The following is a 13,296-nucleotide window of genomic DNA, read 5'->3' as shown; positions in this document are numbered from 1 at the left end:
GCCATTCTTATATAAATGGGTCAGCTAGTACAGCCCAAATTGTAACCTTTATAGCACTGTAATGGCAAGTAGGTGTCATTTCTGCTTGTATTTGGCAGCGCTAACATGGACCTAAAGTGGCATGAACAGCAGCAGCATCCTAGGAAATGTCTTGTGCCCTGGCATTCATTGTTTTACAAATTAAGCACTGGGTAACTTCAATGTTCAAGGGTAATTTTGCTTTGATGTTGGTGGATTTTTGTGATTGGTTTTCATAGACCAAAACAATTGATCAAAAATAGCCCGAGATGGTTCAACCAGGTTATCAATAGCGGTTGAACGATTGGTAAGCTCTTGCAGAAACATTCCTTTTCTGAGATATCAGTATTAATAATTTTATCTGTATAACACTGTTTTGCATTCAACCAAAAAAGGATGTGATATGGTGTTCATTTTTGCTGATATTAATGTTTATAAGATGCTGCATTGTTAGCTCGCCAGTAATGATTTGCTGTCTACTTAAGTGCTTGGAAACCACTGTGCTTTTTTGTGACCACGTAGCTCTTTTTATTTTTTTTCCTGAATTTGGATCAGAATGTTAAATAATGATTTATTCGAGTTTCTCCAGCATCTTTATCTAGCAAATTATCTAACTGGGGAACTTCGTATTTTTTTTTCTTCTATATCGACCTTTTTCAAGGGTTTCTCAAGGTGTATGTGATAGAATTTTTTGCTCTGTGACTTGGAATATCAAGGTGATGGAAGCTGCTCAAATAGCAGTATAAAGTCTATTTTCTAAATGTGCTTTCAGTCTGATGCTTTATTTTATAAACCAGATGATAGAAGTGCATTTTATTTTCTATTTGCGATTCATGTACATCGTTTAAAATAACAAAGCAAACACTTATGATTTGCCATCATGAAAAAACACCAAACATGTATTTTTTTTTTTAAATGGCACCGCTGCAGTGGTTAAAGTCCCTCTCATGTTTGTTTTATTCCAAAGGTGTTGATCAAGAAGTGCTATGACCGCAACAAACGACAGCGTCGCAGAAACTGGAAACTTAAAGAGATGGATAAAGACAAAGAGGGAATGGACACGGACGATGAAAGGTGCAGTGGTTGCTCTACGTCTAACTATTGATTTGTGGAATAGCTTGGAGTCCGAACGATGTTTGACGATATAAGCTTTTAGGACCCTAAAAGCATACAAAAGATTGTGCGCACCCTGAGACCTATTTATATTCAAGCAAGAATGAGAACCTAGATACTGGGTTTCAAGGACTACTCGTCAAGCTATGAAAAACAGTGCGATTGGGAGAGGATGTGGTCTAACGGCTAGAGCGGTCGATCCCAAATCTCGGAAACCGGGTTCGAGTCTCGGCACTGACGCTCAACATCCTGTGTTTCTGGGCAAATCGCGTAATCCTCCCGTGCCTAGTAAAAATGAATGTGTCTTTGTGTAACGCAACTGGTGCTCATGTAAAGCGCTTCGATACCTGATACCTTCGGGTCAAGCTCCTGCTGTATATAACTGAAGAAAAACAAGCATTAGCATAGCCATTTGGTCTCGCCTTTGGGACCTTATAAGTGTTTAGCCATGCATCAGTTGCATAACTAAACACTTATAAGGTCCCAAAAGCGAGACCTATTGGCTATGCCAATGCTTGTTTTAACTGCTGCAATCTATTGAAGCCTCACGGAGACCATCAAAGCGGCCGCGAAAGTGAAAGTAATCCCGATCAAGCGCGCGCGCCCGCGCACATGCACTGTAGCACTAGGCTGGCCTGGTAGCACTTTTTGGAGCCCTCACAAAATGTCTCGCCAGACCAGCGCATGCGCTGGGTCAGGCGAGACCTAAAAAGGAGGGCCTTAATGTAATCCCTTGTAGAATGGCACAAAGCCATTCTACAAGGGATTTGTTAGTTTTAGCACCAAAACATTATAAAAGAAGAAAAAAAACGCACAGTAAATTAGCCTAAGCAGTTTGGTTAAAAGAAAAAGTGGTATTAAGAGCACACACACATTATTTAACTAGTATTAATAGAACAGAGATAGGAATTTTTTTTTTTCTGGCCAAAATCCCATTGGAACTGCACAGTTTAAATATGAGTCTGTACACATTAACACACGAAGCCACTGGAGGTCACTGTTGGCTCAACAATGAAATCCAGCTTCCAGCAGCAGAGTACACTGCTTGTGCCCTCACATAGGCTGGAATGCTTCGAGTCTTCAGATTTTCCAGGGAGGGGTGTCTAGGGGTTTTAGGGGAGAGGGTCACTGGCTAGCGGTTCCCAGGTGGAGACCAACTCCTCTGCTTCATAATTGCTAGTCCTTTTAAACCAAAGGAGGTCCTTTTCAATAATGAAAACCTACAGCTTACTATATGGGTGAAATTCTATTGTTGCTATGTTCATTAAAGGCACATTCCAATATCGTAGTGTCTACATAGGAGTTGTACAAATTCTGCACTCCGCGCGTGTGGGCTCGAAGGCTTTATTAAAGGTGACTTAGATGGTCTTAGAAGTAGGCGTTCGAGGCATGTGGGCTGCTGAATTCATATCTGTGCATAGATCGCCGCCTAGTGTTGGGTCCGGATGATTGCACATTGTTGTCCTGGAAGAGTCTTCGAAGTATCACGAGATAGGTGGCTCCTCCCCTGGACTACAGTGCGCATGGGCATCCTCTCCATCCTCAGATTGTTTTTTTCCGCCATTGGGTTCGGATGTGCTTATCTTAGCTCAAGTTAGGAAAACTTTATTCAAGGCAGACAGCCTTTAGGTATCGACGGTAATGTTTGCGTTCGGTATCGATACCTTCTTAGACTTGTTACTCAAACTTATTCACCCTTCTCGGACCGAGTTTCGGTCCGACCAGCGATCGACGTTCGAAGATGGAATCGAGGACTCCCTTCAAGAGATGTCCTCTATATCGCGCTAAATATCCACACATCGATGTCCATCCGGTGTGCAACAAATGTTTATCACCGGATCATGATGAGACCAGGTGTATGGCCTGCGCCCGGTTCCGGTCAAAGAAGACCCTTCGGAATAGACGAGCGGCTAGATTGGAGGCCAAACAATCGGCGCCTACCCCGGTTAACATATTCGGCACCGGGGATGAAGAAGTCGAGAGCGTCGAAGAGGTAGACTCGGGCCCTGCTTCGGAGCAGGAATCCCAATACGACGACGATGATGAGGAGATCCTCGAGGACGAAGACGTCGTCGACGTGGTAGGAGACGACGATGAGGCACTTGGGGCCGAGGAAGATAGCTCAGGCGAGGAGCTAGGCCAACCCGTCGATGCGGAGGCCGTGACAGATAGTCTTGATAAGGCTCAGGTCGAGGGATCGCCTGCGGGCCTTACCCAAGATCGGTCGTATCGTTCTACAGCCCCGCCTAAAGGCCCGGCTTCGAACATTTCAAAAGAGCCAGAATTATCAAAAAAGACTGGAGTCGATTCCGTGAAATCGAAACCAAAACCTGCACCGGTCAAATCGAAACCGAAAGTGCAACTGGTTCAGGTCGGATCGAAGGCGTCAACCTTCCAATCCGTCGGCACAAAAGAAGGTCATCGGAGCCGAACACACGAAGAAGGACTTCGGTACCGAGCAACCAAAACAGGACCTCGGCACCGAGAAACAGAAGAAGGCCCTCGGTCCCGAGAAGACGCAGAGGCCTATGGCACCGAAGGTTGGAGCACCACCGGCCAAGGTCAAGGCGGTCGATCCGACTACATCAACACCGAGGAGTGCTGATACTGCCAAAATTCCGGATCGGCAAGGCGTCGATCCCAAACTTCGGACCGAAGCCCCGAAGACTGGCAAGACACCGGAGACCGCGTCGAGGCCTGCTTCCAAAGAGCCTGTCGGATCAAAAGCACCGTCTGCATTCACGTTACAACAGGTGTCTGAGTCCCTGAATCGCATCAGGGACCGGGTCACTCTCGAACCGAAAACGGGTCCCGAACCGAACAAGGCCGCCAAGACTCACTCGGCGCCGGCACTGAGCAAGTTTGGATTGCCACCACCGGGGGCACCTAAGATGTTCGAACTTCAGAAAAGTATCGCACAACCAAGAACAGTGTCCACAGAAAGAACTGATGTCGAAGACTCACAGGACCAGTTTATCGACGTCGACACTGGTAGACTGTTGTTCCGCAAGCGGAGAATTATAACAGAAAAGCCTTTGGACTCATACAAAATTCCACTCAAAAGGAAACTGGCTTCAGGTTCGACACCAGTGCTGGTAGAACATTACCACACATATGATCAGGACCCACCATCCCTTTCTCCCACACACTCGGAGGCGGATGCAGGAGAGGGCTATACTGAGGATACCACTTATCCTGTGGATACTGACCCTGATGACCAACGGCAAGACCAGGATCGGGTATGGGGAGACCCTAATGACCCAGGAGACCCACAAGATGCTCCTGACACTCATCTTAATAATGTAAAACCATCTCCCACTGAAGATACTGCTGCTTTTAACGCACTCATTGAAAGAGCGGCTGCCAATCACGGAGTGGAACTTCATTCTGACTCTGTGGAGGAGGATTTCTTGGTGGACACGTTCTCCACCTCAGAAAGAACGGTCAAGACTCTACCAATGTTAAAAGGGGTTATTAAACATGCTAAGGACATCTTTAAGGAGACAACCAGAGCACGGGTATTGAACCCGAGAATTGAGAAAAAATACAAACCTGCCCCAGGAGACCCCATGTACATTAAGGGTCAATTGCTGTTGGACTCCATGGTAGTTTCGAATGCTCGCAAGAGAGCTAACTCACAAACTACCGGGGATGCTCCTCCTCCGGACAAGGAGTCCAAAGTGTTAGAAACATCAGGGAAACGGATAGCAGCACAAGCAGCAAACATCTGGCGCATTGCCAACACTCAAGCACTCCTGGCCAGATACGACAGGTCACACTACGATACCCTAGAAACACTGCTAGAACACCTACCAGATAAATACAAAGATGGAGCGGAGCTCCTCATCAGAGAGGGACAACTCATTACAAATGCGTCCATCAAATGCGCACTAGATGCAGCGGACACTGCAGCAAGGGCAATCAACACTAGTGTGATGTTGCGGAGGCACGCATGGTTGAGAATATCAGGTTTCAAACCTGAAATTCAAAACAATATCTTAAATCAACCAGTTAACCCAGACTTTTTATTTGGCCCCGAGGTTGACACTACCCTAGAAAAGATTAAAAAGGACACTGAAACTGTGAAATCTATGGGGGCTCTACAGTCGCAGCAGTTTCGGAGTGGCTCCTTTCGTCGCCCCGGGAATAGAGGAGCAGCTAGAGGTCAGGGGTCCCAGCAGCAGTACAATAAAGGAGGTACCCAGAGTACCTATAATAAAAACAATAGGGGTGAATATCGTGGATCCAGCACCAAAGGCAGAGGACGAGGACACAACAACACCAGGTCCTCCGCCAATAACAAACAGTGACGTCTTGTCACTGCCCCCCGACCACATAACACCGGTCGGAGGCAGACTCCAACAGTTCTTGCCAGTCTGGAGATCCATCACCACAGACAGGTGGGTCAGAGAAATTGTCCAGTACGGTTATTGTCTGGAATTAACATCCAATCCACCCAACATACCACCAAGACACAGTCCTATGTCCGCAGAGCACTTGACATTATTGCGGCAGGAAGTACTAAGTATGCTGCAGAAAGGAGCCATAGAGCTCGTGCCTGTAGAACAACGAGGGTCAGGGGTGTACTCTCTGTACTTCTTGATCCCAAAAAAGGACGGGTCTCTGAGACCTATACTGGACCTAAGACCTCTCAACCAATACATTCTGTCAGAGCATTTTCATATGCTCACCCTCCAGCAGGTTCTACCGCTCCTCAGTCAGGGAGACTTCCTAGCAACACTGGATTTGAAGGATGCGTATTTCCACATACCCATACACCCATCACACAAGAAATATCTCAGGTTCACTCTTCAGGATCAGCATTATCAGTTCAAAGTACTCTCTTTCGGAGTAACGACGGCGCCCAGAGTCTTTACCAAATGCCTAGCGACAGTGGCTGCACACTTAAGAAGACAGCACATTCACGTCTTCCCTTACCTGGACGACTGGCTTGTTCAGGCAAAGTCAGCCCAGCAGTGTGCCAGCCACATATCCCACACCATTCACCTTCTGGGATTCTCACTAAATTATCCAAAGTCACATCTTCAACCCGCCCACGTACGGCAGTACCTGGGCGCGACCATAAACACCCTGGCAGCCAAAGCTCAGCCAAACTTGGTGAGGATCAACAGCATGCAACTGCTGATAAAGAAGCTCAGACCTCAACACTCCCTTCCAGCGCAAGTGTTCATGCAGTTGATAGGCATGATGGCCTCCTGCATCTTCATAGTCCCGAACACGAGACTACATATGCGCCCGCTTCAGGAGTGCTTGGCACGTCAATGGAATCAGACTCAAGGACAGTTAAAAGACCTAGTGTTGGTGAGCGGTCGGGCATACAACTCTCTGCATTGGTGGAATCCACAAAACCTTTGCAAGGGCCGACCGTTCCAAGAGCCTGTTCCACAAATAATACTGACAGCGGACGCGTCTCTCCAGGGATGGGGAGCTCATGTACTCAATTACACAGTGCAGGGACTATGGACAACACAGCAAAAGAAGATGCACATCAACCTTCTGGAACTGATGGCAATCTTCCTGGCAATGAAGGCATTCAAAGTACACTTGTGCAACAAAGTCGTGTTGATCCGGACGGACAACATGACTGCCATGTACTACATACAGAAGCAGGGAGGAACACACTCTCCACAGTTGTCTCATCTGGCTCAGAGCATGTGGAAGTGGGCCATTCAGAGGAACATATTCCTCATGGCGGAACACCTCCCGGGCAAGGACAACCAGATGGCGGATCTGCTCAGCAGACACAGCCACCAAATGCACGAGTGGGAGCTACATCCGTCAGTACTCCAACCATACTTCCAGCAGTGGGGTCATCCAGAGATAGACCTATTCGCCACAAGGGAGAACGCAAAATGCCAAAGCTTTGCCGCCAGGTTCCCCCATCCACAGTCGCAGGGCACTGCGATATGGATGAACTGGTCAGGCAGATTTGCGTACGCTTTTCCCCCAGTGCCATTAATACCGCTAGTGGCACGCAAACTAAGGCAACACTCGATTACACTCATCCTGGTTGCTCCAACGTGGGCACGCCAGCCATGGTACACCACGTTTCTAGAACTTTCCGTGGTACCGCATCAAAGACTGCGGCTAACGCCCAAACTTTTAACACAGAACCATGGCGAAATTCAGCACCCAGATCCGCAACAGCTGAACCTGGCTCCTGAAGTCTTAGAGTTCGGCTACCTGAACCTGCCTCCAGAATGTATGAATATCATCAAGGAGGCCAGGAGACCCACGTCCAGAGCTTGCTATGCGGCTAAATGGAAAAGGTTTGTAATTTACTGTAAAAACAATGACATTAATCCACTGGATGCATCCATTCAGAACATCATCTGTTACCTGTTACACTTATACCGATGCAATCTGGCATACAGCTCCATCCGTATACACCTAACCGCAATAGCAGCCTATCTTCAGAACAGGCAGCACCTCTCTTTATTCGGAGTGCCTGCCATCAAAGCCTTCTTAGAGGGACTCAAAAGAGTGATTCCTCCGACACACCCACCGGCACCGGTGTGGAACCTGAATGTGGTCCTCACCAGATTGATGGGTCCACCTTTTGAACCTCTACATTCATGTGAGATTCAATTCCTCACCTGGAAAGTAGCTTTCTTAGTGGCAATCACTTAGTTGAGAAGAGTTAGTGAACTCCAGGCACTAACCATTCAAGAGCCATTCATACAGGTTCACGCAAACAGAGTTGTACTACGTACCAACCCCACATTCATACCTAAAGTGATATCGCAGTTCCACATGAATCAGACTATTGAACTGCCTGTTTTCTTTCCAAATCCAGAAAATGTCGCAGAGAGAATGCTCCATACACTAGATGTAAAGAGGGCCCTCATGGGCTATATAGACAGAACAAAGGATTTTAGGAAAACAAAACAACTGTTCGTTGCCTTTTCTCCACAACACAAGGGCAACGCCATTTCCAAAGCAGGGATAGCCAGATGGATCGTTAAATGTATTCAAATTTGCTATGAAAAAGCTAAACGCACATTAACGATTCCCCCCAGAGCCCACTCAACACGAAAGTTAGGGGCGTCCATGGCTTTCCTAGGTAACATTCCTTTAGAGGAAATATGTAGAGCAGCCACATGGTCCACTATACATACATTTACTAAACACTACTGTGTAGATGTACATTCAAAACAGCAGGCAGCTGTAGGACAGGCTGTTCTCAAGACCCTTTTTCAGACTGCTGCAGCTGACACAGGCAGCCGCCGCTAATAGAGGGACTGCTATATAATCTATGCACAGATATGAATTCAGCAGCCCACATGCCTCGAACCGAATATGCTACTTACCAGTATGCATCTGTTCTTGGCATGTAGGGCTGCTGACATTCATATCGCCCACCCTCCTCCCCGGCGCCTGTAGCGGCTGCAGCACTCAGACTTTCTGTATAGCATGGTCATCACTTACTGTATCTACTCCATCACTGCCACAATGGCGAAAAACAATCTGAGGATGGAGAGGATGCCCATGCGCACTGTAGTCCAGGGGAGGAGCCACCTATCTCGTGATACTTCGAAGACTCTTCCAGGACAACAATGTGCAATCATCCGGACCCAACACTAGGCGGCGATCTATGCACAGATATGAATGTCAGCAGCCCTACATGCCAAGAACAGATGCATACTGGTAAGTAGCATATTCGTTTTCTACATCCCCAAACCAATTTATTGTGACTTGCTGCTGTAGGTTTTGAGATTGCCGCCATCCCTGTGACATACGTAGACCTGTAGACATGCTCTTAAAATGTGTCTTGTGGGTGGTGTGCATGTACATTGTGACCCTTGTGGTGTTTAACTTTTATGTCATGGCTGTGATTTGTGAGGCATATCATGGTGATCTACATTAAAATGGAACTATACCAGTTGGGGTTACCCGAGGTTTCCCCATGTGTCGGGTCAGAGCACATGCAGTTGGTGGCTGAATAACAGTGGTAATAGTTAAAAAGGTAAGTAAATTCAGTCTGTTAAAAAAAAAAGAAAAAAATAATCCAGAGCATCAAGCAGAAGGGACCGTTTCTGTAAAATCTATTGTAGCGATATGCAGGAAGAGTTGTATGACAGAGGCACGCATGGCTTAAACCATGCATGCCTCTACCACGCAGCCCGAACCATGACTGCGTCTTAACCGCGCATTCTTTTACCACTCAAGCCTTTTGCGCACCTTTTCGTTGTGAAGGCATAAATGGTAAGGTGGTATGCATGGCTAAGGGCACCACTACTTCGACTCCCCCGACCTAAGCCCTAAAATTCGAACCCACCAACTCTGCACCCCCCCGCCTGGAGGCCCGAAACCTGTCCATGAAACTACCCCTTCCCCTGCCCTGAGGCCTAAAGCCGCTATCATATACTACCCCGCCCCCATGAACAGTCCCTAAAAGTACCCCAGCCCCTTCTACTGCCCTGAGGCCTAAAACCCCGTCTTGAGCCCTAAAACCGCCACCCACCCTTAAAAGCTTCCCCCACAAATCCAGTCCTTAAAACTACCCCTCCCCCAGCCCTAACAAAAACCTCACTTTTCCTAACAACACCAACCCCTTCCACTGCCCCGAGGCCTAAAACCCTGCCCCAGTTCAAAAAATGACTCCGATTTCCCCCCACCCTGAGACATAAACACTCCCCCCACACTGACCCCCCCCCCCCCCCCCAAAACCCGGCCCCGGCCCCACTTACCTGTCTGCCTCCGGAGCTTCCTGTTCTGACTCTTCCCTGCCCATCCTGAACACTATAGCGCTATCTGCTTTAACCACGCATATGCATGGTTAAGGGAGATGCTTTGTTCAGGCAAGCGTGGTTACGCTTGCGGTGTTCCGGCACGCGTTGCTCTGCCCACGTTGTTCCAGCTGTTCCCCTGCAGGAGATAGTAAATGGCACCGCTAACTAGCTACCCCTGTTAAACTGTCAAGGAATTCTTTCCAGAAAAACTGGGTAATGGAACTCCCCTAGTAGCTAAGGAGAAAAGTATTCTGCGCGTCATGACACCTCAGACAGTTCTGAAGAATCCCACTCATTCTGTGGAGCTGTGCTCATGTATAGTACATCTGTTGAGGTATTTGAATAGAATTGTGCATGTATTGATGCTTGTTGTAGGGGACATAAGGGCGTTACCCACTCCCATTCTGATAAATCACCCCCATCAGTCTGCCAAGCCATCCGCTGTGCGGAAAATGAGTTTGTGGGGTATTGGTTAGAAGATAAGGGGGAAATAACCAAGGAACTGAATACAGGAGATCTACAGTTAATCTTTCATTAGTATTAATGTTGACCAAACATTTGCCGTATTATTATATTTGTTTACATTCAGGGGTAAAAACCAAAGCTCCACTGTGCTGGTAACCTCTTTAAAAACTTCTTTAAAACCCCCTTGTTGATTTTAAAAAAAAAAAACCATAAAAATCCAGACCCAACCATTACCCTCCACACTGCTAGTCCTCCGCAAAGGGCATTCACTCCAGAATCCAGGCCAACAGTGTAATGCTTGCAGTGTTTCAGGAATTGCTTCTTTTTAAGCATTCACTTCTGGGCAAGAACTGAATGATCATGGGAATGCTTTGTTCTTACATCACTTTACCACAGAAGCTTTCGTGCACTTTTACCCACCATAGCTTTTGAATTGTTTGCTATTGTACCATGAGAACAATAAATGCAACCGCAACACGTCTTATCTTCTTACTCTTGTTAAAGCAGCACTTCACTTCAGCTTTCATCTTCATTCAGAGTCTTTATGCTTCTCTCACTTCTGTTTTTGTCTTTTATCTGGTGCTAGTGCTCTGAGGTATGCCCTTCCTGCACTGTTTTCAGGTGTACAGGTGAAAGCATTGCTTTATTACATGGCAGGAATTCACACGTAAAGCTCTGTAATGCACGGTATATTGATCATTTGCTTCCATTTTATTTCTGTGATATAATTGCCGTGTTTTGTTTACTGTGAACTAGCTCTTAATTTTGGACTCTGTGTACATCTTTTACATTTACAGGCAATATCAGGATTTTCTTGACGATCTTGAAGAAGATGAAACCATAAGAAAAAATATCAACATTTACAAAAGTAGGTGTCTAACTATTTCTGCCTTTGATACGTTTTTCCTATATATGAAGTTTCTATTTTTTGGTGTTAAATGCTGTTTATTAGGGATATAATAAATATACTTACATTTGTACATAACTTTGAGGGGAACTTGGCGAGGAACTCGTCTTGATTAATCCTCTTCATGGTTCACTTCTGGTCTGCTTTGTTTAACATTGGACTTGTGTCAGACAGTACTTTGTCTTTGGGCTATGCTTTTAATTTTAGCCCTGTTGCACATTGATTGACTTCACATCTACATATGTTTATTTGTGCTGTTTTTTTGCTCCCTTTGTTTTGCCCACAGTAAATGATAACGGAACGCATGGCTAATGTGACTGGTTTTAGAGTTTTAGTTTAGAATTTTTTTTTTTTTTTTGCGCAATGTCTAGTTCTCCATTTTCTCAACAACACACATGTGATCCTCATTATGAAACGAGTCTTTGTGAGAAATGCTTTGCCAACTCACCAAAATGATGCTGTCCGTATTCATAATGGTGCCTCTTTCCAGACTTCCAAGCATGCACTTAGGAGGCAAGGGTCATTTTATGTAATTCTGTTGAGTACTTTCAGTTCATCTCACCCGTTCATACTAAAACAATCCAACTTAAAAATGCATCATTGATTCAGAAGGTTACCCTAGAAAATGGCACTAAACATTATCTGGTGGAATTGGAGCTGTGTACCCTCACTTGATTCTATCAAGACTGTTATTTTTGTATTTCCATCATAAACCTGAACTGCATATAGCCCTAATTATTTACATCCTTTTAGTGTCTTAATGCCATTAGCACATTACGTATTAGTTGGCAATGCTGTACGCTGATTAGTACACTATTTGACAGTCTCTAGTAGTCAACCAGGGTTTTAATTTCTAGAGTTCTGTCTTTTACTTTCCCATCTACCTCTCTCCCCTTTCTGTGACTCTCAAACTAATTTAAATATTTCAGCTGTAATAGATTAACAGTTACCAAATGCGAGTCCGAGTTGAGCCAAGCCTCGAAGGTAATAAGACAGCCCAGTGCCTTAGAAAAATAGAATTGTGGCCATGTTGGACAAGGACAGACACAGTGGGTGAATTGATGTCCACAAACATCCAACATTCTTAACCTGTGAAAGGTCACCAGCCCAAGATAATTTAATCTCAAAGTTTTAAATTCGTTTTAGATTTGTTTAGTTTGATATTGAAGGGAAACATTATTTCCTTGTCTTGTTATACAAAGTCTGTACAGCAAATTCTTTGTGTGTAGCAGATTTACACATGGCAAAACCTGTGTTAATCTAACAACATTGTATACATTTACTGGGTAAAAACAAAATGGACTCCCTAAGCTGTACGTACATTCTAGGTCACCATGAAACCTTGTAATCCTAGTGATCAAAGTCTACGTCTTCACAGAAATAGGCCTTGATCTATCTGACCTCAGAAACTGACAAACTATTCTCCTTTTCCATTGCCTTTCTTAGAGACAGACATCCTTGTTGAAAGTGACACTGATGAAGAGGGTGCACCTCGAATTAGTCTTGCTGAGATGATAGAAGATCTGCATATCTCCCAAGATGCTACTGGTGGTGAAGGAGCAGACATGTTTACAGAATGAAATGTCTAACTGAAGATAATCAATCAAGTGCGCCATGATTGTGAGATTTGGAATATAAGACTGAAATGATTTTATGGTCAATTAAATGAATTTCTATTATTCTGACATCTAGTTTGAACCAAAGTCAAACTGTACAGCTTCCATTTGTCTGTATTTACTTCGACATTGAAATCCTAAATATATTCAACTACTGCTCCATTAAGTTGGTCACGAGTCATTTATTAAACATTTACAAAATGAGGTTTTAATTAATTCTAGTTTTTCTCTTCTAAAGGCATTGGCTTTTCATGCTGCCACATTTTTAACATTCTCAACATTTTGTTTACTTTATGACTTACTGTACAAAAGATATTACTTTAAAAAATGTTTTTACTGTATATCTGCTACTTCATGGTCCAAAATGCATTCCACTGCTAGTATTATTTAATTCTTTTGACCCGGGGAACAACGTGTTTCCATA

At 45.1% G+C, this 13,296-nt stretch overlaps 1 protein-coding gene across 1 annotated transcript in view; it reads left to right on the top strand.

The window, feature by feature from the left end:
* Positions 1-13,076, top strand: part of NMD3 (NMD3 ribosome export adaptor) — a 101,351-nt gene extending 88,275 nt beyond the window's left edge. The window contains exons 14-16 of the mRNA XM_085635227.1: positions 986-1,092; positions 11,147-11,217; positions 12,703-13,076. Coding sequence (XP_085491353.1) covers positions 986-1,092; positions 11,147-11,217; positions 12,703-12,836 — 312 coding nt within the window. The 3' untranslated portion in view covers positions 12,837-13,076. The remainder of the gene's footprint in view (positions 1-985; positions 1,093-11,146; positions 11,218-12,702) is intronic.
* Positions 13,077-13,296: the final 220 nt, after the last annotated feature.

This window comes from Triturus cristatus, chromosome 11, assembly GCF_964204655.1.
Source record: "Triturus cristatus chromosome 11, aTriCri1.1, whole genome shotgun sequence".
In the NCBI taxonomy this organism is placed as follows: domain Eukaryota; kingdom Metazoa; phylum Chordata; class Amphibia; order Caudata; family Salamandridae; genus Triturus; species Triturus cristatus.
The sequence above is the reverse complement of the archived record's forward strand: the minus strand, read 5'-3'. Positions and strand labels throughout refer to the sequence as shown.